At 38.6% G+C, this 21,096-nt stretch overlaps 1 protein-coding gene across 3 annotated transcripts in view; it reads left to right on the top strand.

Annotated features, from left to right (window-relative positions):
- Window positions 1–1,350: 1,350 nt before the first annotated feature.
- Window positions 1,351–21,096, top strand: part of scml4 (Scm polycomb group protein like 4) — a 37,905-nt gene continuing 18,159 nt past the window's right edge. For 2 of the 3 annotated variants that reach the window (XM_041251279.1, XM_041251278.1), the window contains exons 1-3: window positions 1,351–1,885; window positions 6,995–7,101; window positions 9,210–9,450. In XM_041251279.1, coding sequence (XP_041107213.1) covers window positions 9,246–9,450 — 205 coding nt within the window. In that variant the 5' untranslated portion in view covers window positions 1,351–1,885; window positions 6,995–7,101; window positions 9,210–9,245. Of the gene's footprint in view, window positions 1,886–6,994; window positions 7,102–9,209; window positions 9,451–21,018; window positions 21,089–21,096 lie in introns of those variants that run through there. The other variant, XM_041251281.1, reaches the window with a different exon arrangement.

The following is a 21,096-nucleotide window of genomic DNA, read 5'->3' as shown; positions in this document are numbered from 1 at the left end:
GCACGTCTTCTTGCTTTACAGCTTAAATACTCGGTGTTAATAAATCTTTTGTAGTACCTTTATCACGGCTAAACCAAAAAATGCCAAAATATGGACAAAATAATCTCCACAAAATCGTTTTCGCTAATTGTTTTCGCCTTTTTGTCCGTATCATTCTTTCGTGTTCTGACATCGGTCGTCATGGCAATGAGTTCACAACTCGAACACTGTCGGTTTAATCACACGTGAATGTGCACAGGTATCGCAACTGCATCGGTACTGTACCGGTATTGAAAAGTGAATTATGACAGAAAGTGGTTTCGTACCGGTATATTCTATACCGAAACAAACTGTACTAGTATCGTACCGATACGAGTGTATACAGGGTTTGACTTTCATTGGAACATTCCTAAATGTTTTTAAAAGAGCAAAACCAAAGTTAGTTTGACATAAAAATGTATTGACTGGGTCCTTTGAGACCGATAAGTGTTTATTCAGTTTTTTCAATCCAATTCCAGACTTGGGTCAATACTTCAGGTGGTCTAGTAACAGAACCCCAATCGCTGTTTCACATGAGTGGACTCGCAATAGTCACGGGTCAGGTGAGTTTAAAATACTCCATTAGCCTAGCCGAGGATAAGAACAACCTGGTAAAGCTGTAGTAAATAAATAAATAAATACAATAAAAAAGTGATTGTTTCATAAGGTTTTTAGTTGAATTTTGTAAAATGTTGGTAGTATATCAAGACAAAAAATGTTTCCCACGTTTTTCCCTTTTGCTGTGCAAAAAAAGATTGGAGCACTGAGGACTGCATAGCCAACTTGAGAGGATGTAAACAAACTGGAATTCCAATGATGCCTGGTTTCTGAATAATCAAAACAGAAGGTGAAACTATGATAGTGCAGTTAAACAATCACATATTTTACTATAGTGCCCCATTAAACTGTTTTTATTTTGTATTTCATTAAAAAAATGCATTTCAATGTATCAGCCTAGTCCTAGTCTGATAATAATAATAATAATAATAATAATAATAATAATAATAATAATAATAATAATGGAAAGGAATATAGAGAAAAACAATTGGGAACCTAAGTCAATTTTCACATGGGTGTTTGTGTTTTTCAGAGGTCTGTAACTGCTGCGTTTTCCAGGTAAACAGAGCTCTTATTAATGCGCTTTCAGTAGTTTATCTGTAATTTAAATAACTAGGGCAAGCAGGAATGCTGAGAGGGTGGATTTTAATTGGACTTCACTTGTTTCAGATGTTGGGCCTTACATTCTGCAGTCAGCGTGCACATGAACAGTGAGATTTCAGAGGAAATTGGTTTTACTTGCGAGTTTGGTTGTAATTAGAGATACAGCTGAGGGTGACTCTTAATCCTGGAGATTTGGCAGTTTTAGTTTTGGTCAGTTGAGTAATTCAATATTAGTAATGCAATATCTTGTTTCTATGCGCTGTATAACATATTATTTAAACGCGGAAAAGAAATAGCCCTGCAAGGTTTTTTTTTATGTATTTAATGTATAGGTTTGTGTGTTTGTGAGCCTGCTTTGGCCCCTGCAGGTGGCTTGGTTTGAAATAGTTTTGCAGCCGGCAAGAAAAAGCCCGCAATCATCTGTGTACTTTGTCCAGAGGTAATTTGCATAACAACACACTGTAAAACGCGTGTTGTATTTTTTTTTTTGCTAAGTGATTTTGTTTAATTAGCTCCCTGGAGTGAACGGCTCTTAGGCAAGACTGTTTTTGGTGTTTCATTTTAAGAGTGGTCTGTTTTAGCCGGGCCACGGTGCTCGCTGCAGCACCAGTTTCGCTGGGATACAAGCAAAATCGAGTCCGCAGTCTTAATCTGCTTTGCATCAAGCTTTCACTACAGGGAGCCGAGACGGAAGCTGTGAAGACAGGTAAATGATTTTTTTTTTTCCTAGCCTTTGTAGATCTGTAAAATCGACGTATTTTACTTAAAATTGTAACATTTACTTTGGTTTATAAACAGACCGGTCAGTGAATTACCCTATATTAAAATGTTTGCATCTGTTTTCCTGCATTGGTTTTCCCAAATAATAACTAAGCCTGCCACGTAATGCAATGCCTACGTTACCTACCATAAGTAAAAGTTACAGTATACGCAGATATTCGTGTTATCGCCAGCCTCCATAACTGGATTCTGTATTATTATCGAGAGCCAGTTTCATTACTTGAACAGACCGTGAGGATCTATGAACCTTGCTAATCTTTTGTTTTCACGAAAATAAAAAGTAGTTTAAGCTAAGGTTACAAAAAAATAGAAATACATGCAATCCTAAAAAATATGTTCTTTTAAGCAGTTCTTGTATTTTTTGTTTAGTTAGAGGCTTGGATTTTTTTTGTTTTTTAATCTTAGAAGCAAGTAGTAAAATGCAAATCACACGGATTAATTACCTCTAAACTCTGTGACTAGAATCTGTGCTGAGTAATTCACATTATGAAAAACACTAAAGCAAATCTGTTTAAGCATGCGTGATCAAAAATAAATACATAAATAAAAAATAAAATAAAAAATATCCATGCCTGTTTAATTTAAATAGTGTTAGTTATATTCTCTGTAATATTGTTTCAGTTGAGAGAATTTACAATGCCAACTATACAATTCCAGCAAAACTATCCATAGGATTTTAAACAGGTAAAAAAAAAAAAAAAAGGAAATATTCCAAAAATATGTTGAAATTATTATTTTAATATTCATAGAAATCACAGTAGTTTGATTTCACCACTGTCACTATTTTTTTCAATTATAGAAATTGTTTTACTGTGCAGATGTCTTCTTGGGTACATGACCCAGCTGTTTGAAAATGAAGGACTATTTTGAAGTGTCATAACCAGTTTTGTTAAAATTGCCTTGATGGGTGTTGGTTCATTTGATCAGCTCTAAGCACGTTATATTGTTCTATGGATGAATGGTTCAGAGTTAGAACTGTGTCAATATTTTGAGATTTTACTTGAGAAATCATGAGATATTTTGCTCTCCACTTCCTTCTATACCTTGTTATAATTCACATGTGAAGTAATCAGCCAATAACTGTTGAGGAATTGTTAAAAAAAACACAGATGTCATCCTGTTCACAGATGAATAGTTGTTTCTTAATACAATGTTTGTGGTGTGCAGGGTGTCATAATACTACATACATCATTGTGCACCCTGTGAGCCGGCAGAACAGCCCAAACATCACAAGGTGAAGCCCGAGACACCCTAAACCTGCAGAGGCAACATAGTTCAATTAAAAGGCATTCTATGTTCTTCAAAATGGGAATTTTCACAAGGTACAAGCTTGCCTTGTGGTAAAGCTGTTTTAAATACTATCGTCTGTGGTGTCTCTTTGAATATTGCACTTCAATCGGGGCTCCTTTGGTTACTGAAGTAGTTTATTACCTTGCTAAACCTGGGGTAAGGGGTAAAAATGATGTCATTTTTGGACAGATTTTATCCACTGCTGTCCAGATGGTAGTGGTTGGTTGTAAAACATTCTTGTTTTTTGTTCTACTGTTTATTAAAACGTGTCTCTTACATCTTGTCTCTTTGCTCAGTGCTTTAAACAAGAATTTGTTAAACTGATTCTTGTCATCAATATCATGCTTATGGCTCCATACCTGAAATAGCCCAGAACTGCAGGCCTCAAATGCATGGTGACAGGATGAAAACATAGCACCACTGTTTCTGTCTACATTTCTTGATAAACACATGTAGATTTTTCAGTCTGGTTTTTTTGTCATTGTTTTTTAAGAATTTTGTTTTTATACCCTCTTTTTCTACTCTGTTGTTGTATTGGTCCTTTGAATGGTTTGTCAAGTGATGCTTAATATGAGTATTAATACAGTATGAGTTAAAGTAGCATCATCATTCATGACAGCCCCATGTATTAATAGTTCAGAGTTTAAGCAGCAACCAAGTCTTAACGATTTACACGCAGGAACTACTGTATTCATTTCAAGGTTATTTATTAAATGTTCAGTATTTATTCATTGCCTATTCCATACATGTTAGTGTTGTACACATCAAGTCTTTTGTTACAACTCCTATTCGAATATACAGTATTCCTTGGAATTTAAGACGGTGCCCAAATTTCCCACATTTCAATTTGAGGACAAAATAAAACAAAGATACAACCTCAGTTTCGCATATGGAGACATTTTGCGGTCGTCTGCTATCACACAGAGCATTACAGTTATGTGCTGCTTCTCATTTCCAGTCGTGATTATTCACACCTGTTTTTCTCCCAATTTGTGAACTGTGGTTTTGCTTAGCATGTCAGAAAATACGAGAGTCTGATCATTTCTGCTCTGTCCCAAGCTGGTACTGTTTGTTGAAACAGAGCTTAATAACGAAACGCTGAAATTGTAAAAGCTTCTCTTCAAATTCCTCAGGAAGCTAATGACACTTCTTTGACAGTGACTGCCTGTATGTCATGGATGATTTGAGATCGGGCAGTGACGTTTTGATTCGTCTTTTTTCGGCAGTAAGTCACGTTGCTGCTTGTGTATTCGTGCAGGGACTTTGTTCGTTTTTTCTCGGCAGTCAGTCAGGTTGTTGTTTGTGTATTTGGATAGTCATGCCATTTGTTGGTGATTTTAATACACGCATCACTATACTGTACTCGAATTTAAGATGCAGGCTGTTTTTGAGAAGTTCAAAAAGTGTGTCTTAAATTAGAAGGAATAGTGTAGGTTATTATATAGGGTGTCTAAGTGGTTACCAAAAACGATAAAAGACGAAATTAAACAGAACCTAAAACCTTAAGTTTAAGATGCTGTGACAACAGGATAGTTTAAATCGAATTGTTATAAATATTCTGTATTAGACATCATTTATTTTAAATCATACTGTCAGCCTCTAGCTCTTTTTACACTCTGGTGTTCAGTATCTGTAGTTATTTCATTTGCTTGTGTTGGTGTCATTGTGCTTTAACAATGTGCTTAAAGTGACATGCTGTTGTGACAGCATTCCCCATTGAATCCCAGACTTAACTCCTTCGTATCTGAGAGGGAATGCCTTTAAACTAGTATCGCTTCTGTGATGCAAAGGTATTTCTGGGTACATGGAGCATTGTGCCGTAGTTAATCAGTGGATATTCAGTCATTATGATTATTTTGACAGGCTGCTGGGACTGCCTTCCCTGACAGAAAAGGCTAAGAACATATTCCCCATAAATTTCAATGGAGCAAAGGAATCCTAACCACTTTGATCTGCTGTGAATCCCTTAATTCGTCTGAAGAAGAGGACATTATGATCAATATTTAGATACTGTTTTCGTCACGTGCAGAGCAAAGGTTTTTATTTATTTATTTATTTAAATACAGTGTGTCCAACAATTTTTACCCTCACAATTCTCCACATGGTTCAGGAGATCCGACGGTTCAGTGAACATCCTCTGATCCCACCAGCATGCCAGCTTCCTTTTCCACCCAAGAACTTGAGTGCTGATGTCAGCGAGCTACCGACCTCTGGGGGACGAAGCCCTCTGGTGTGCCTGGCCAGCAGGGTTCGATGTAGCATGATGAGGAGAAACGGCCACAGCTGGTTTTGCCTCCCTAACCCAGACCCAATGCGACACTCCCTTCAGAGTCCCCAGCGAAGACTGTCCCTCCTCGCACAGCCAGATCGCGAACCTGCGCTGTATAACTCTCCCTGCGCGCCACGCGGCTGCGCTTCCACCAGGTGAGCCACTCGGGGACCCAGAGCCCGGGCTTGGTTTGGCACAGTGTCACATATTGTCCAGTCTCTTTGGAGAATAAGGTTGCCATTATTAGCCTGATAGAATGTCGGAAACTTAAAAATAAATCTGATTGGCTACTGAACAGGTCTTTAATTCACTAGAAATGCCCTAGACAGCACACAAAATTATATAATGAATGGGAGGACAAATTAGCCAGCAAAAAGGATAATATGAAGCACATCTATTTACATCCGTACTTGTCATCATTATTTATAGTTATATTGTACAAAGCCGACGACAGTATCAGAAGCCCTGTCTGTCCAAATGTAACAATGACATCTAGAGAAGTTATTTTCAATTCTCTTAAAACTTGGTGGGAGAATTATTATTATTGTTGTTATTATTTTTTTTTACAGTTGGGAGAACAGTACGTTAATGTCGGCGGAGCACATCTTGTATGTCATACTTGCATGTGCATATGTGGGGGTGTAGAACACAATGATGGCTCTCATTTTTTTTATTTACACCTTTTTTTGGGGGGAAGGTACCTGTTGTTGAACTAAAAGCCAATGTTTAAGAAAATACATTTTATACCCAATGTATTGTTAATGGCAATGCATTTATTCTAATTGCTTAACATGTACAGCAAATGATCTGTCATCCATTTATAAATGTATTAAATTAAGTTTTAATTAAGTGTTAAAAGCACACCCTGTACAATTACCAAATCAGAAATAAAAAAACTTTGAGAAATAGCTTTGAGAGTATAGCCTGTTGTCTATGAATGGCATGTACATTTTAAATTTTGCTTTTAAAATTTGGAACCGGCGGTTATTTTTCTTATTTTCTCCCCAGTTTGAAATGTCCAATTTTGTTTCAACCCGGCTCACTGCTGCCACCCCCGCGCTGACCAAAACGTATGCAGTCAGCCGTCTGCTTCTTTTCACTATGTGGGCCCACCATGCAGCCACCTCAGAGCTACAGCGTCAGGGGACCACTTGGCTCTGGGTAGTTTACAGGCAGGCCCGGAGGCGTCCGGCCAGTCTACAGGGGTCGCTGGTCCGCGGTGCACGAGGACACCCAGGCCGACCTAGGCCCTCCCCACCCGGGTGGCGCTCAGCCAATTGTGGCTATAGGGTGCATCCAGCACTTCACTCAGAGTGCCATTACTGGATGTGCCACTCGGGAGCCCCTTGGCATGTACACTCTGACACCAAAGTATCTTATCTGAACTGTATACTATAGCATGTTTTGTTTAGTGGGGGTTGGGCACTGTCATGGTGTAATGGTGTGCCTTATGTGTAAAACTTTTTTATATTCCAGGAAAGAGAATGCATTCCAGAGTGATATACAAGCAATGAAAACTGCATTTAAATACAAGGGCAGAATGACTGTTCCTGCTATGATTGTTCCCAAAAGCAACACAAAAGGTAATGATGTCCACAGCCCCCTTACTTCTCCCCACATCCAACTGTAACCACCAGAGAAATCAAATAGTCTTCCTCCTTTGCTTCTGTAATTTGTTTTCACAGCTTGTCTTCACATATCTGAAATAATGCATATATTTCCATGCTTTAAATAGCCTCTGCGGGGGGCCGTGGAAAGGTACACTGATGTGCCTGGTCTCGGTGCATGAGCCTTTGGTGGGGGGGTGCAGTACACATCAGGATTACAACAGTGAAAACCTATGTTGAAAGAAAAAAGGAAAAAAAAAAACTATGATGAGATGCCCACTGACAGTATTTTTTAGGAGAGTCAAGTTAAATAATGGGCCTCGGGCTCAAATGTGACCAACAGTACGGTCGCTGCCTTTGAATTTTAACCTCATGACCCGAGTTATATCCATTCCCATACAAATAAAGCTGAATGTGACCACAGATTTCCATTGAAATCTTTCTAAAGACAAAATGCAACACTAAAGTGCTTCTGCTTAAATAATGTGAGTGTTCTAATATTCCTTTTACTATGCCCGGCAGTTATGTCGGCTGCATAAAAGCCCTCTTTGCTGGAACTCCAGAGACCTTTCTATTCCAGAATGAAACTGCAAATGACATTCTCTTGATGCATAGTTTTTATTCTCTCAAATCTCCCATCGCTCGCTATAGCAATTTTTAAAATGTATTAAAGCGCAAGTATTGTGTTGCTGTTATAATATTGAAGTGCTTTATGAATTACCTGCTTTCAGATTATTATAATATCTGCCTACCTTTTTGTTTTAATAAGTTACAAGTGAAACCTTTTTTTTTTTTTTTTTTGCAATTTCTGTCATGCGAATTAAAGACCAAGGTGTTTCAAATTACATTTACTTTTTTTAGGCTCCTGAACTCAGTCAAAGCACCTTCGCACAGACTTAATCAGAAATTAAAATAGTAATTGCTTTAAGAATCATTATTGATGGTTGGATTCGATCTAAGGGAACAGGAGGATAGGGGATTGGGGCACCATGCCCTCTCACTTTTTACAAAAGAAACGTGCACATTTGTTGCTGTAATACTCTGCGTATACTTTTACTTTGTGAGAAAGTAAAGGGTTACACCTTCACCAACAAGTGATGACAAATTTTCAGTGATGGTAAAATGTACCTTTTAATTGCGAGGTGGAAGAGTCTTTTGTTATTCTGTCATCGCCTGATAAATAACTAACAAATGATTTTCAACGGCCTCCGCCCCACTGGCATGGTGGAGGAGTTTAAAAATGTTCAGTAATGCTTCTGCCCTGAGCATATGTTGTTAGCTGTGTGGTGTTATATTTTAATTAGGTATGTACATTTTAATTAGGAATTTTACGCACCATAGGTTTCAGCTGTAAATTAGCAATGCTTTTGAAATTGAGAATGTTTATTAACGTTACATCCTGTTTGAATATTACAATATTAAATAAAACATAGTATTATCGTTAAGTTATGAACTATTTATGAAAGTAGTCCAATTCTGTGTGTTTTTGTTCTTCAAATTAGGTCATACTTTTGTCTTCACTATCATGAGAACAACAATACAGATATTTATTTTATAGTGTTGACCAGTTGAGTTTGGTTAAAGGAGTGCTGACCAGTGCTTTGGGAGCCATATATCACAGTATTTGAAATATAATGCTATGTAACTGTTGCATCCTGTTGTCCTGATAGCACCAAGATCATTTGATTGAGTTTGAATTACAGGTACCGGGAAATAGCAGCAACTTCTCAAGTATTGTTTTTGACATCTTGGTAGTACTCCTTTAATGGTTTGAAGAGACTCCACATAATATTATATTAAGTATTTTGTGACCACAAAACAAATACAAGCAGAAGAGCTTTAGTCTAGCAATGTGCAAGGAACGCACGTGTTCCTAGGGTGCTAGCTGCAAGAGGCTTCGGATAGAATGCCCGGGAGATTGATTGATTGATGCTTTTTAATTAATTATGTCTCTCAAATTGTAAAGCCATTCCGATCAGTAATCGATAAATCTTATCTCTACCAACTTGGTGACGTGGCTTGCAGGCTCACCTGGTGGTTGAGAGCAGGCATTATTGGTTCACATTTGTGTTTTTGGATTGCAGTGTTATGCTGTACCTATACCTGTGTGTGAGATTGGCATGAGACTCAGAGGGAGGGATCCTCAAGGTTCTGCTTTGCCGTGGATATCCAACGTTCTAGGAGTTCAGAGTGTGAGACTGCGCCTGAGGCTGGATCGTCACAACAACAAGGGCAAAGGGTGCTGGCAGCTGGTTGACTTGGGTGGAGGGAACGAAAGAAGTTGCCGCAAACTGAGAGATCGGATCCGGCCGTCTTCATCTCAGAGTAAGAAAACTGTGACCTTTCTGTATGCAGAACTATACTGGCAAGATCAAGTGAGCAGCACTGTGATTGGCAGTGGTGTCATTTATTATGGGCTGTGAATGTGCTCTACCCTGCTGGTTTAGTTGATGTAAAAGGCCTGATTTTTTTTTTTTTTTTTTTTTTTTTGGGGGGGGGGGGGGGGGGGGGGGGGAGGAATCTGTCAGCTGAAGCTGTGCTTTTGTTAACTGAAATCTTCAGTGAAGTGGAGGTTTTTTAATTATCAACACAGGTTTAAATATGCATAGATATACTATTTTGATGTCACCCAGGATAAATATTAAAATCTTATGTGACATGGAATTGTGTTAATCGTCTAGCCCAAAAGCATTTACAGCTGGTTTCACAGCCCCTAAAGAGCGCTAACCAAGGTTTCCTGTGGAAAGAGTGTTAGTTGAAACTATACATTTGTAAAATAATGTTTATATTAAATAAATATGTCATTTGTAATCAATGCCCGCACCCTTACTGTTCAATTTGTATAAGCAGAGGTGAAGCTTTAATTACTTGCCATCCATGTACAGATATTTGAAAATAAAACTGTGGATAAGGTGCCTTTGTTGTATGTGTTAATAAAATCCATAACATTCCACAGAGGGTCCAGACTTAGTGATTTAAAGAAGACCCGCCTCTTTAAATCAATTGAATTCACCCAATCATATCCTGGCAATTGTTTGCGGAAGCTTTACTAAGGAAAATTCAGTGTTTTGTTGGTATTATTTTTTTTGCAAACAGGTCAGTTGCGTGTTGTTGAGCGGATGACCTCCTTTGGTGTGTACCCTCTTATAAAATACATCTGGCATGTATTGGGTTGTGTGAAGGGTTACATTTTAAACTGAGCTAAATTTTTTTACTAAATTTGTATAGTGTGGGTGCTGAAAGCCATTGAACAAAACTGTAAGCCCTGTATATCATGGAAGCCATGCATTGGGTTGCTATCATGTTAAAACATGTTAATAGTATGAAGACGGCATCAACACCTGCTTATCTATTTAACTAAAAATGTATTTGAAGTTCAGAGCTGACAAATCGAAAAGTAGTGTATAGTGTTGTGATCCACTTAAAAACTGCAATTTAGAATGGTCTGTTTAATTGTAAAAACAGTCTGAACAGTTGTATTTATTGACATTAGTCTCTTATAGACCAGGGCAGTCAGAAGGCTCTGAAGGTTGACTCCGGTGCCATGCTGTTTCATTCATTCTTGAGGGAATGGAGACGCCCTGGATAAGGGCTTCTGCTAAGAAAATAATAATAATAATAATGATGATGAAGCTCTAGCATGTCCAGAATGTCACTGTGTAAGTGCAGAGGCTCGATAGGCTTCGCACCCAAGTTTTAATGTGGCATAGGGCAGAAAGAGATCAGCTTTTTCAGCTTCTTTAAAAAGTGCCGTTCCATTGTATACACTTGTGTCTAATGTGTTCCAACTACTAACCGACTCTCGTGGGATTGCAACCGTAAGATTTTTTAAATATCCCACCCCTGTTGTGACAGTCATTGCTGATTGGTCTGTTTTGCTTTTTGTTTAAAATCAATGTAAAAAGGCGCAGTGCACTGCACACACAGCTCATAAGATTTACAAAACTAGCAGGGCCCCTGTACTTAAAATTAGGGTGAGCTGCCACACCACTAGTTCCCGCGCCCCTCCATGCTCATTCAGTGATTTGTATAATTCCATTCAGTGATGTCAGTCATTGAAAAAAATCTTGCTTTCTATAAGCATGTAAAAAATGTGTGGACATTGCCTAACACATTATTGGAAGAAAACAGTCACGGTTGGACTGTGTCAGAACCCTAGAATTATTCATACTTAATTTAGAATCCTATGCAAAGACATAGGCATTTCTCAGAAAGCACAGTGTTGAAATCAAAAAGCTTCCTGCTGCTAGGACATTCTGAGCAATGTAACCGAGCTCTCTTAAAGTTCAGGGTGCCTTGCAGAGACGTGTAGCATGGTTTGTATTGGTTCTGCCCGTATCAATTTTATATTTTTGCATGTACAACTGTATCTGTACACTGCATTGCTTGCTTCTTGCATCAAGTGCAGCATGCAAGGCCAGTCTGCCTGTTGAGGACAAGCACAACAGATGCTCTTACTGCCAGGGGCCAGAGCACGCCAAGGTAGAAACCTGGCTGCATTGGTAGCAGCACTGGTAGCTGCACATAGGCAGCCTTGGCTTTCCCTGGCACACATGCCTGAGGGGATGGGGGGGAAGCACCGCTGTTGGATGCCCCGATCACTCCAGGGCATGTGTTTGGTCCCGTGGCGGACGAGAAGCTACAGCTTCAAAGACCGGCACAGCTGACTGCGCCCACTGCCAAAGGTGATGTTTGTAGTCAGATGCTGCAGGCCAAGTCACTGGCTAAGCAGCAGCCCTAGGAATTTGCTGCCACAGGGCCAGGGCCCTTTCTGTGGGAGCCATTTGAGTTATTGGTGTCCGTGCACCACAGACATCTGGGTGCTAACTACCATTCAGACCGGCTATTCGCTGCAGTGCGGTGCGGGCTACTCCCCATAACTTTACTAGGTTCTACAGACTTTGTGTCAAGGATCCTTTAAAGTTTAAACCCTGTTTTTGGAACTAGTGTTAAGGGTGGCTTATCAGTCGACCCTTACAACACAGACATAGAGGTGAAACTTGCCCTCATAATTTGGTAATGCACAAGGCTGCCTTCGGCTTAATCTTGTAGCATTCCAGTCGTCTGCAATCTTGCCTTTGCGAAGGCTTTGGTACACTTACTCATTCAGTAATGATTACATTTCGTACATTTTGTACTTGAAAGAGAGTGTTAGGTTATTGTCATAACCCTGGTTCCCTAAAATAGAAATTTAACCAGTTTAACCATTAATCTTCAAGGTTGCTGCGTCCATGATAGCAGCAGGCTAATGACGCTGAGATCTGCGAGCGCAGTGCTTTTGTTCCCTCGGGGGCAGGGCCACGACTACGTCACAGGCTCAGAGAGCAGCGTTGATATGCAATATTCAGGATTCAGGTCTTTAGGATGTAATTACCCACTCGGTAATGGTTACATTTCTAATTTGGGGAACCAGGGTTATGATAATAACTTAATGTTCTGTTTGCTTTCTGTCAGAGTTTGATTAAAAGAATAACGAAAAAATCTGAATATCTAAGTGGGCTTTAGCTTTTAACTACCAGCAATAATGTTGGTGAATTTAGCAAAGTAAACAGTGAAGGCTGTTAGCTTTACAGACAAAATCCGGTGCCGGAGTACCTGCACCTAATTCTGAGAACCCGTGGTTACCAGACTTGTTGGAAAGACAATATCCAAGTTTTATGAAGTTAGTGCTAGAATGTCTTAATGTGTTTGTTATAAAATATCTGGAAGGGGTAGTATTTTAATAAAGTATACCGTGTTCAGATTTTCAGAATTTGGGGATCTTATGGTCTTATATGATGGATCTCTGTCTGCACATATTACTACTCTAACATCCATAGCCTCAACGAGTTGCCATAGCAACCAACAGGTACGTTAATTCCATTCAGTGATGTCAGTCGCATGTCTATACGTAAAAGCAGGAGATGCAAATACATCAGCATTCAAACGATCTGCTGTGTAGTATACTTCTACTGCCTAAACTCCTGACTACTGGACATTTTGGGACCTTATATATTGTGAGATCATACTAGCTGAAGTTTAATAAGCTTACTGTGTATCATTAGCAGTATCCCTTGTGCCCCAGCATTTGAGATTCCATCCCAACACTGTAGAATTAACTGTCTCTGCAAATAAGTGGCCAGCTTGCCTCATTTGCTAGTTATATAAGCAAAATCCAAGAAATGTAAAAAAAAATAAACATGCTATTGATACATAGCAATACATATACATGGTAGCTCACTGAAACACACAATTACTGCATTTCATGCAGCATATTGAAAAACAGTGAGGATTGTTGAATACAGTCAGATGCAAGGATATCCTAAAATAGAGATCTGACAGAAAGAAATAGGGTTGTGCAGTGAATTTTTTAATGTGTTTTTTTTTTCGCCAGACATCGTATATCGGTAGCAATCTCTTTATGTGGCATCCTGAGCTGAAAGTGAATTTGGATGTGTTGTTGTTAGCCTCCAGTTAAAGCAACTGATTACTGGAAGCTTTTGATTTCAACACATTCTGATTTCTGATTAATTAACCCACATTATCCAGACTCTTGTAGATATGTTATTAAAGATTCTGTTTTTCCATTGTGATTTTTTTAAATATATAACGTGCAAAAACTAGCTAGGGAAGGTGGATAGAGTACCATTTAGAGAAGTACACACTTTGCAGAATGTACACTGGTGCAATTGATGACCAGGTGTTCACATACATACAGTGAAAATGATTGTTTTTCAAAGTGTGTGTGTGTGTGTGTGCCTTCTTCCCCATTCCCTGAATTGTGCGTTCCACAAATCTGTTTTCCACAGGATCACATTTTGCTGCTAGATTAGCTGGTCCCAAGTGACTGGGAATGGGACATTTGTTGCCTGTTTTTACCCCAAACAGTCCCCCTGGTACACCTTACTCACTTAAACAACTTACTCAGTAAAAAGGCCTATAGAAGTGTAAAATTGCTTAAAGCAGGGATTGATAGAGTCTTGCTATTAAGGATGCACATACAGTACTAGGGACATGTGTATCCTTGACTGAAGCTAGAAAATCAGGGGCCACTCTGTCACACATCTTTCAAGTCCCAAAAGAGAACTACTCCTCAATCTGCTTGCTTTCCAAGATGACTTAGAGATAGATGTTGGCATCCAAGAACTTGTGTCCTCCTATTTGCACATGTGTATTAACTAGTAATAAATGTTGCTGTAATGTAATTTGCATCATCTAAAATGACTATAATGAGGCATTGTCTGTGAAAGATCTCCCTCGGGGACCTCTAATTAGTAGTTTCCGTGTGAAAGGGCTGGCCAGTTGACGTGGACCACAGGCACAGACTCAGACTGAGAGCAACATAATTTACAAGTCTCTCTGCAAATGTGAAACCTTCTGAAATGTATGACCTGTGTGTCGTCCGAAGCAGGATATAAAACAGTGAGTAGTAATGGAAAATGGTTTTCCCAACTCTGCTGCTAGTTTAAACAGAAAGACTGTCTAGACAGAGTTGAGAGAAGGCTTTTTGTACTGTAAATATATACAGTTGTAGTGAAAGGTTTACATACCCCAATGGAAATTTATAATTTCTAGAAATTTCTTGAAAACAAATAATCATAGGAAAAGTCTTTTGTAGCAAAAGTTTTTTGCTTTTGTGGATGAGAAAAAACGATTAGGATATTTGTCAATGAGATTTTATTTCTAATTAATTCTTTAGTGATTTTTGACCATTGTTCCACGCAAAATTGTTCCAGTTCATTCAAATTCCGAGGACTTCTCTTGTGCAGACCCTTCAACTCAATCGGATTTAGATCAGGACTTTGACTAGGCCTTTGCAGAACCTTGGTTTTATTCTTCTTTAACCATTCTAAAGTAAATTTTGGATCGTTGTCGTCTTGGAACATCCAGTTGCGCTTTAAACCAAGTTTTGTAGTGGAGGGTTTCAGTTGGCCAATATCTTTGTATGCTATGGAATCCATTTTACCATATATTGAAACTAAATTTCCTCTGCCGTTAGAGTAAAAACAGCCCCACAGAAGGATATTACCACCTCCATGCTTGACAGTTCTTTTCTTTGTACGCCTCACCAAACTTTCTCCAAACGTAATGACTATCAGCGTGACCAAATAGCTCTATTTTTTTTGTTTCATCACTCCACAAAACCTTTGACCAGAACTCCTATCCATCATTCAAATGCCGTTTTGCAAACATTAAGCAATTGTCCTTGTGATAGCTTTTCCTTGACCTACGACCGTTGAGACCTTCACCATGCAATACTCGACCTATGGTTGAAATGGAAACCCCAGTCTCATGCAGCCATTTCACTTTGTTATTAAACTTCCTCACAATTTTTCTGCTTTGTCTTGTGAAAGAGCTTTCTTTCTTCCAGACCGAGGGAGCATTGTGACAGCACCATGAGTCTTGTACTTCTTGATAATAGAAACAATAGTTGAAATTGGGATACTCAAATGCTTGGAAATCTTTGTATCCTTCTCCAGCTTTATGACGGTAAATAATTTTATGCCTAAGGTCTTCAGATAGCTCTTTTACTTTTTCCTATTTTGACTCATAGGAGGTGGCGTGTGCGGCACGCCCGGTGTGAACAGTGGTGTGCGGTGACTGCAGAGCTACGTGCAAGGAGGTGGCATGTGCTCCACGCCCGGTGTGAACAGTGGTGTGCGGTGACTGCAGAGCTACGTGCAAGGAGGTGGCATGTGCTCCACGCCCGGTGTGAACAGTGGTGTGCGGTGACTGCAGAGCGACGTGCAAGGAGGTGGCATGTGCTCCACCCCCGGTGTGAACAGTGGTCTGCGTGACTGCAGAGCTACGTGCAAGGAGGTGGCATGTGCGCCACGCCTGGTGTGAACAGTCCTTAAGAATGTTCACCTACAGTCAAGCATTTTCTAGACTTTTCTAGAATTAGGTTCTGTATTATCATATTGAAATTTCTAGCACCTTATAGACAATACTATCTATAGCATCAAAGTGTATAAATACTTTTGAATTAGCATTTTTGGAGTTTTGCAAAAAAAAAGTATTGAAATAAATAATTATGAAATGTTTATTGTAAGTTTTTTTTTTTTTCCTCACTTTATTTATTTATTCATTAATTTATATTTATTTATTTCCATTGAACAAATTGGATTTACCTCAGAGACCAAGATCTCGTTTTCAGTGATCCCAACCTCTGGGCAAGCTGCTTACAACATTTAAAGTCAAAATGTAATTTAAAAGGGGAACTGATCAGGATTAAGTTGCATGGTTTAATTTGAGTATGAAAAGCTTTTAAGAGACTATTTTAGTTCTACTGTAGCCCATAGAATAGAATCGACAGCAATCTCTGATCAACACTTCTCAGATCGTTGGATGAGACAATGCTGTTCAGATTGTTTGAGGATGTTTTGTGATATTTCTAGACTCATCAAGTGATAAAATCTAAGACTTCACAGAAATGCTTGACATATTTTTATTTTAAAAAAATGCACGCTGTGTTTATTAGTATTGGCCTTGAAAATCCATGTCCATTTAATGAATGGTTTCATGATTGGCTGCACTTTCCAAGTGTTGACATTGTACGTCCTGCTGTCAAAACTGTGAGAGGTGAACTTTACACCCCTGTGTATTTTGGCTGCTTCCCAGATAACACTGTATAATGGGATGGCGTTTACACAATCTTTTAAAGCTGCCTTATCATCCACACTGATTTATTTAATCTGACTTGAGTGAACTCCATGGCAGGGCACAGAACAACCAGTACAGCTTTGCAATTTGCTGCGAGAAATCGATTCTCATGCTAGACATATCTTTGCATAACAGGTATGCATCGTTTCTGCAAGCGATCAGACTTTTTAATAGCTTTGTAGCAGGCTGATGGAATTTGGGGTCAAACTTAATTGGAATGCTGATTTGCATTCCTTTTGAAATGTTTGTACTAGCTGCAGTTTCTGTATAGGTGTTTTTTTTTTTTTTTTTTTTTTTTTTTTTTTTTTTTTAGTGGGGTGCTCAGTGGTTGAAAGCGCTTGGCTTCTGTGCTGCTAGTTCGGTGCAAAAAACTGTGTTCAAGGCCCAGGTTTGGACTCCCTGAAGCTTGCTGACAATAGAGCTCCTGGAATGCATGCCAGGTGAGGAAAACCTGCATAGTCTAAAAATCACCACATAAACAGGTGGTTTGGGATTTTTTATGCCATTGGTGAAGTTTAGTCCTGTCCAAATCGTCCATTTCTTTTTGTCCCAGATAATTTTCAGAGAGGTGCTCCAATTTTTTTTACAAGACATCGGGACCTTCTGTAAAATGTCTTTTTACTCCTGTTTGAATCAACCATGGCAGAGTTATGTTACAGTTGATACAGCATTTCAGGGGTATTCACCTCAAGGCAACACCAGACTTTACAATAAATCGTACTATAATATTAAAAATGGGTATGATCTGTCCCGAGATTCTACACAGTAAAACACGATTTGTCAGAACCTAATTGGGGATCGGGGGAAAATAAAAAATATAATTGGCAACTCCTGCATTTGAAGGTATGTATGGAAATACATATTATGCAAAGGACTAAATGGTTAATCTAGCCTTTGGAAAAGAAGGTACACCAAAATTATTTGCACCCAGTTCACTATTTACAAATCATGCACAAAAAGCACCTCTCTGGTCACAACATTCAGTCATTTTAAATTTACCATCTTTTCTTGATGAAAACAGTTCCACATCTGGGAGGTTATTAGACATCCTCTACATTGTTCCAAATCTGAGGACACCTGATTTTTTGTCCCTTTTGAGTCATGCTTTAGAGACTGAGGTGCGTATTGAACATTTGCACAGCTTTGCGCATGCCTGCATTGGATCCACATTGACTTAGGAAGGGGCTTTTTTCTGAAAGTAGTTTTTACATGCCACAATGCTGTTTGTTTTTACCCACATATTGTTTTCATGCTGTATGTTCAGGGTTCTCCCCAGGCCTGATCCGCCCGTCTTGCAGATGCTACTGTGCCTGTAACAATAAGGATTGATTGTGCTTTTAGCAGACTAGATCACTTGCACATTGCTGGGTGAAAAAATCCATGGAACCAGATGACAGCTGTGTTACGTCTTGACACAACATTTAAACAATTAGAGAGTTGAAGGGGTGTTTTCTGTGTTAAGCACTTTGAGAGGCTAAAACGTAAAAAAATGACTGCTAAAAAAATAACCAATTATTTTCAGAGCAAAAATCTTGACAATGAATGCAGGGGGTCAAAATAATCCGATGATCACCGCAATCCACTGCCTAATAATATATTTGCACTGTCTACTTAATTAAAAATATTATAATTATTTTGGGATGTTCTCATTTAGTCCATTTTTTGTCATTCTACTGTAAGTTGATAAATAGTACATAATAGCTATATATACTGGTGGATGTATAAAAAAAAAAAAAAAAAAAAAAAAAAAAAAGCAAATTCCTTTTGTTGTGATATTGTAACAAGATTTACCCAGGTGCTTGTGAGAGATATTGGGGGTTCACATATAGAGTCTGTACGCCTTTAAAAAGAAAGGTGTGATGAGATATCAGCAGAACACTTGTCAGCTGACATACAAATGTTTAAAAACAAGCCAGCACACTGTAGTCTATCCCGATGCATACATTTCATGCTTGATTGTATGTATAAAATAACAGGAAGCAGGTGTCTCTGATTTACCCCAGATGACTAGTGGTACAGAAGCATGAAAATTCACAAACGAGAGACAAACTTTCAGCCCATTGGTTCTCACCCAGTTGATCCTAAAACTTTGTCAAGTCTGGTCTTAAAGTATCCCAATGATTCAGGATCAACAACTTAATTTCCATCCGTTTCCTCTGGTCCTAGTTCCTTTACTGTGTGTAAAGTATTGGCTAGTGTTTAAAATTCCTTTTAAGAGTTTAATGACTCCATTAAAGTCCCCCAAATGTTCTTTGTTCTCTCCTAAAAAGCCTCAGTTCCCTCAACCTATCTTTCTAACTCGGATTAGTTTGGTAGCTCCCAGCTGGAGACTCTTAGGCCACAATTTAGTGGATCTCTTCGGGGGCCGGTCCAGAAGGCCATGGTTATCCATAGCCAGTTGGTGTGTAATAGAGCCTCTGGTCTGGGAAATGTCTGTGAATTCTGATTTTCTCTGTGTGTAATAGAGCCTGGCTGGTCTGGGAAATGTCTATGAATGCTGATTTTTCTCTATGTGTAATAGAGCCTCTGGTCTAGAAAATCTTCCACAACAATCCTGTTAATTAGCATGGAGAGAGTGACATTTTGATTATAACTGCATGGTTCAATAAACTATGCAGCTCAAATTTAATTAATAATTAGACAGAGAAATGAAAAGTTTTTTTCTGAAATAGGCATTCATGTGTGTACAGGGAAGATCGGGTCAATTTCATAAATATTTCAGCCAAGTGGAATTCGCGATTCACTACATGTCCATCTTTCTAGGTTCCTGATCCTACATGAATGTATGATTTGGAAACTCTCCTTCCCCTGCTACCCCTTGGGGAGATGGTGCAGCAGCAAGTTGTTCTACATTATACAACACTGAAGGTCATTTCAGCCAATTGGAAAACAGATAGCCATTAATTTATTATGCAGCACAAATCCAGCCCATCACATGTAAATATACCCTTAGCTATGCAGTTATACACTTGGATGTGTTGTTGTATCCATGCAGTTTTAATGACTGCTATCAGTTGCAAGCATTAGGTATGGTACACTGAAACCATCTGGTTATAGAATATGCTTGTACTTGTAATCCTGCAATAATTCGACCTTGTTTAAGATTGCTTGACATGTTCACATTACGGTAGTAAGTACACATAAGATATACTAAGAGGTCTAATGGTTTGACCCATGTGGTGTTGCAGAGACCACTGTGGTCTTGCAGTCCACAGAGACCACTAACAGTGCAGGTTAATCATTTGTTCTGAATAGTTTGATAATCTAATCCACTGAACTAGTTACTGCAAAACTCTGTAGAATGTACAGTTGGGTATCTAGAGGACCTGTAATTGTGCTTTTCAGTATTGAGTATCAATAACAACTATTATACTGTTCTAATAATAATAAGGCCACTGAAGTTGGGTATGTAGTTACTGTAAGTAGGATTTTTTTTTTCTGCTCAATAAAATGGAAAGTTAAAAAGATGTAGTTTTGCTGTATGTATTGAAAACGATACAGGGAAAACAGAACAGATTGCTTCTTGGGTTATAATAAAATATTCTGTAGAGTGCACGAAAACAATATTTAGATAGGGGTGAAAATGATGGGTTATAGCAACATATTTTCTTTTTTTATACTAGCTTTACTTGGTGTTTATTCAGTTGTGATAATAATATGTTTGGGTGACCTCTTAAGACTGCAGTATAAGAACATCTCTCATGCATCCTGTTTTGTTTTGTATTTAGTCTCTTCTCTCTGCCTTCTTGTAACATGTGGAAACGTAATTCAAATCATCAAAATCTAAAAAAAAATTGGTTTAGTAAAATAACAACATGTTTCAGAAACATGCGTTGAATGATTTTGTAACTATACTCAACAATAAATAATATGTGCTGTATTGGGACAGAGACAGATGGAATGCTTGTGTGTTTACTGGACCCTGTAATAATTATATTGTTGGAAATAAACAAGTCCTGATAAAGGCTCAGAATCCATTAACAATAACACACACACGCAGAGATCATCCTGCAGTTTTAAATAAACATTTAGTTTTTTCTGCACGAATCTCTAGATGCTATCTCCAAACCTGCTTGCAGCCTAATTATTTTTCTAGTACTGTGTGCAAATTGCGTACTAGACCACACTGTATTGTGAGAAAGGCAGCGGTAGGATGTTATAGGTTTGTTGCTATAGCAACAGAAGAGGGACAGTTTGCAGAGCCTGCAACGATGACAGTATAAACTGCCAGATAGAGATTCTACAATTTAGAGCTACTGGTTGGGGGGGGGGGGGGGAGAAATAACAACGCTACTGGCTATTGAAGGATTTACCAAAAGAGGTTTGTTG

The sequence above is a fragment of the Polyodon spathula genome, chromosome 5 (assembly GCF_017654505.1).
Source record: "Polyodon spathula isolate WHYD16114869_AA chromosome 5, ASM1765450v1, whole genome shotgun sequence".
Lineage (NCBI taxonomy): Eukaryota > Metazoa > Chordata > Actinopteri > Acipenseriformes > Polyodontidae > Polyodon > Polyodon spathula.
This window is presented reverse-complemented; position numbering and strand designations above follow the sequence as displayed.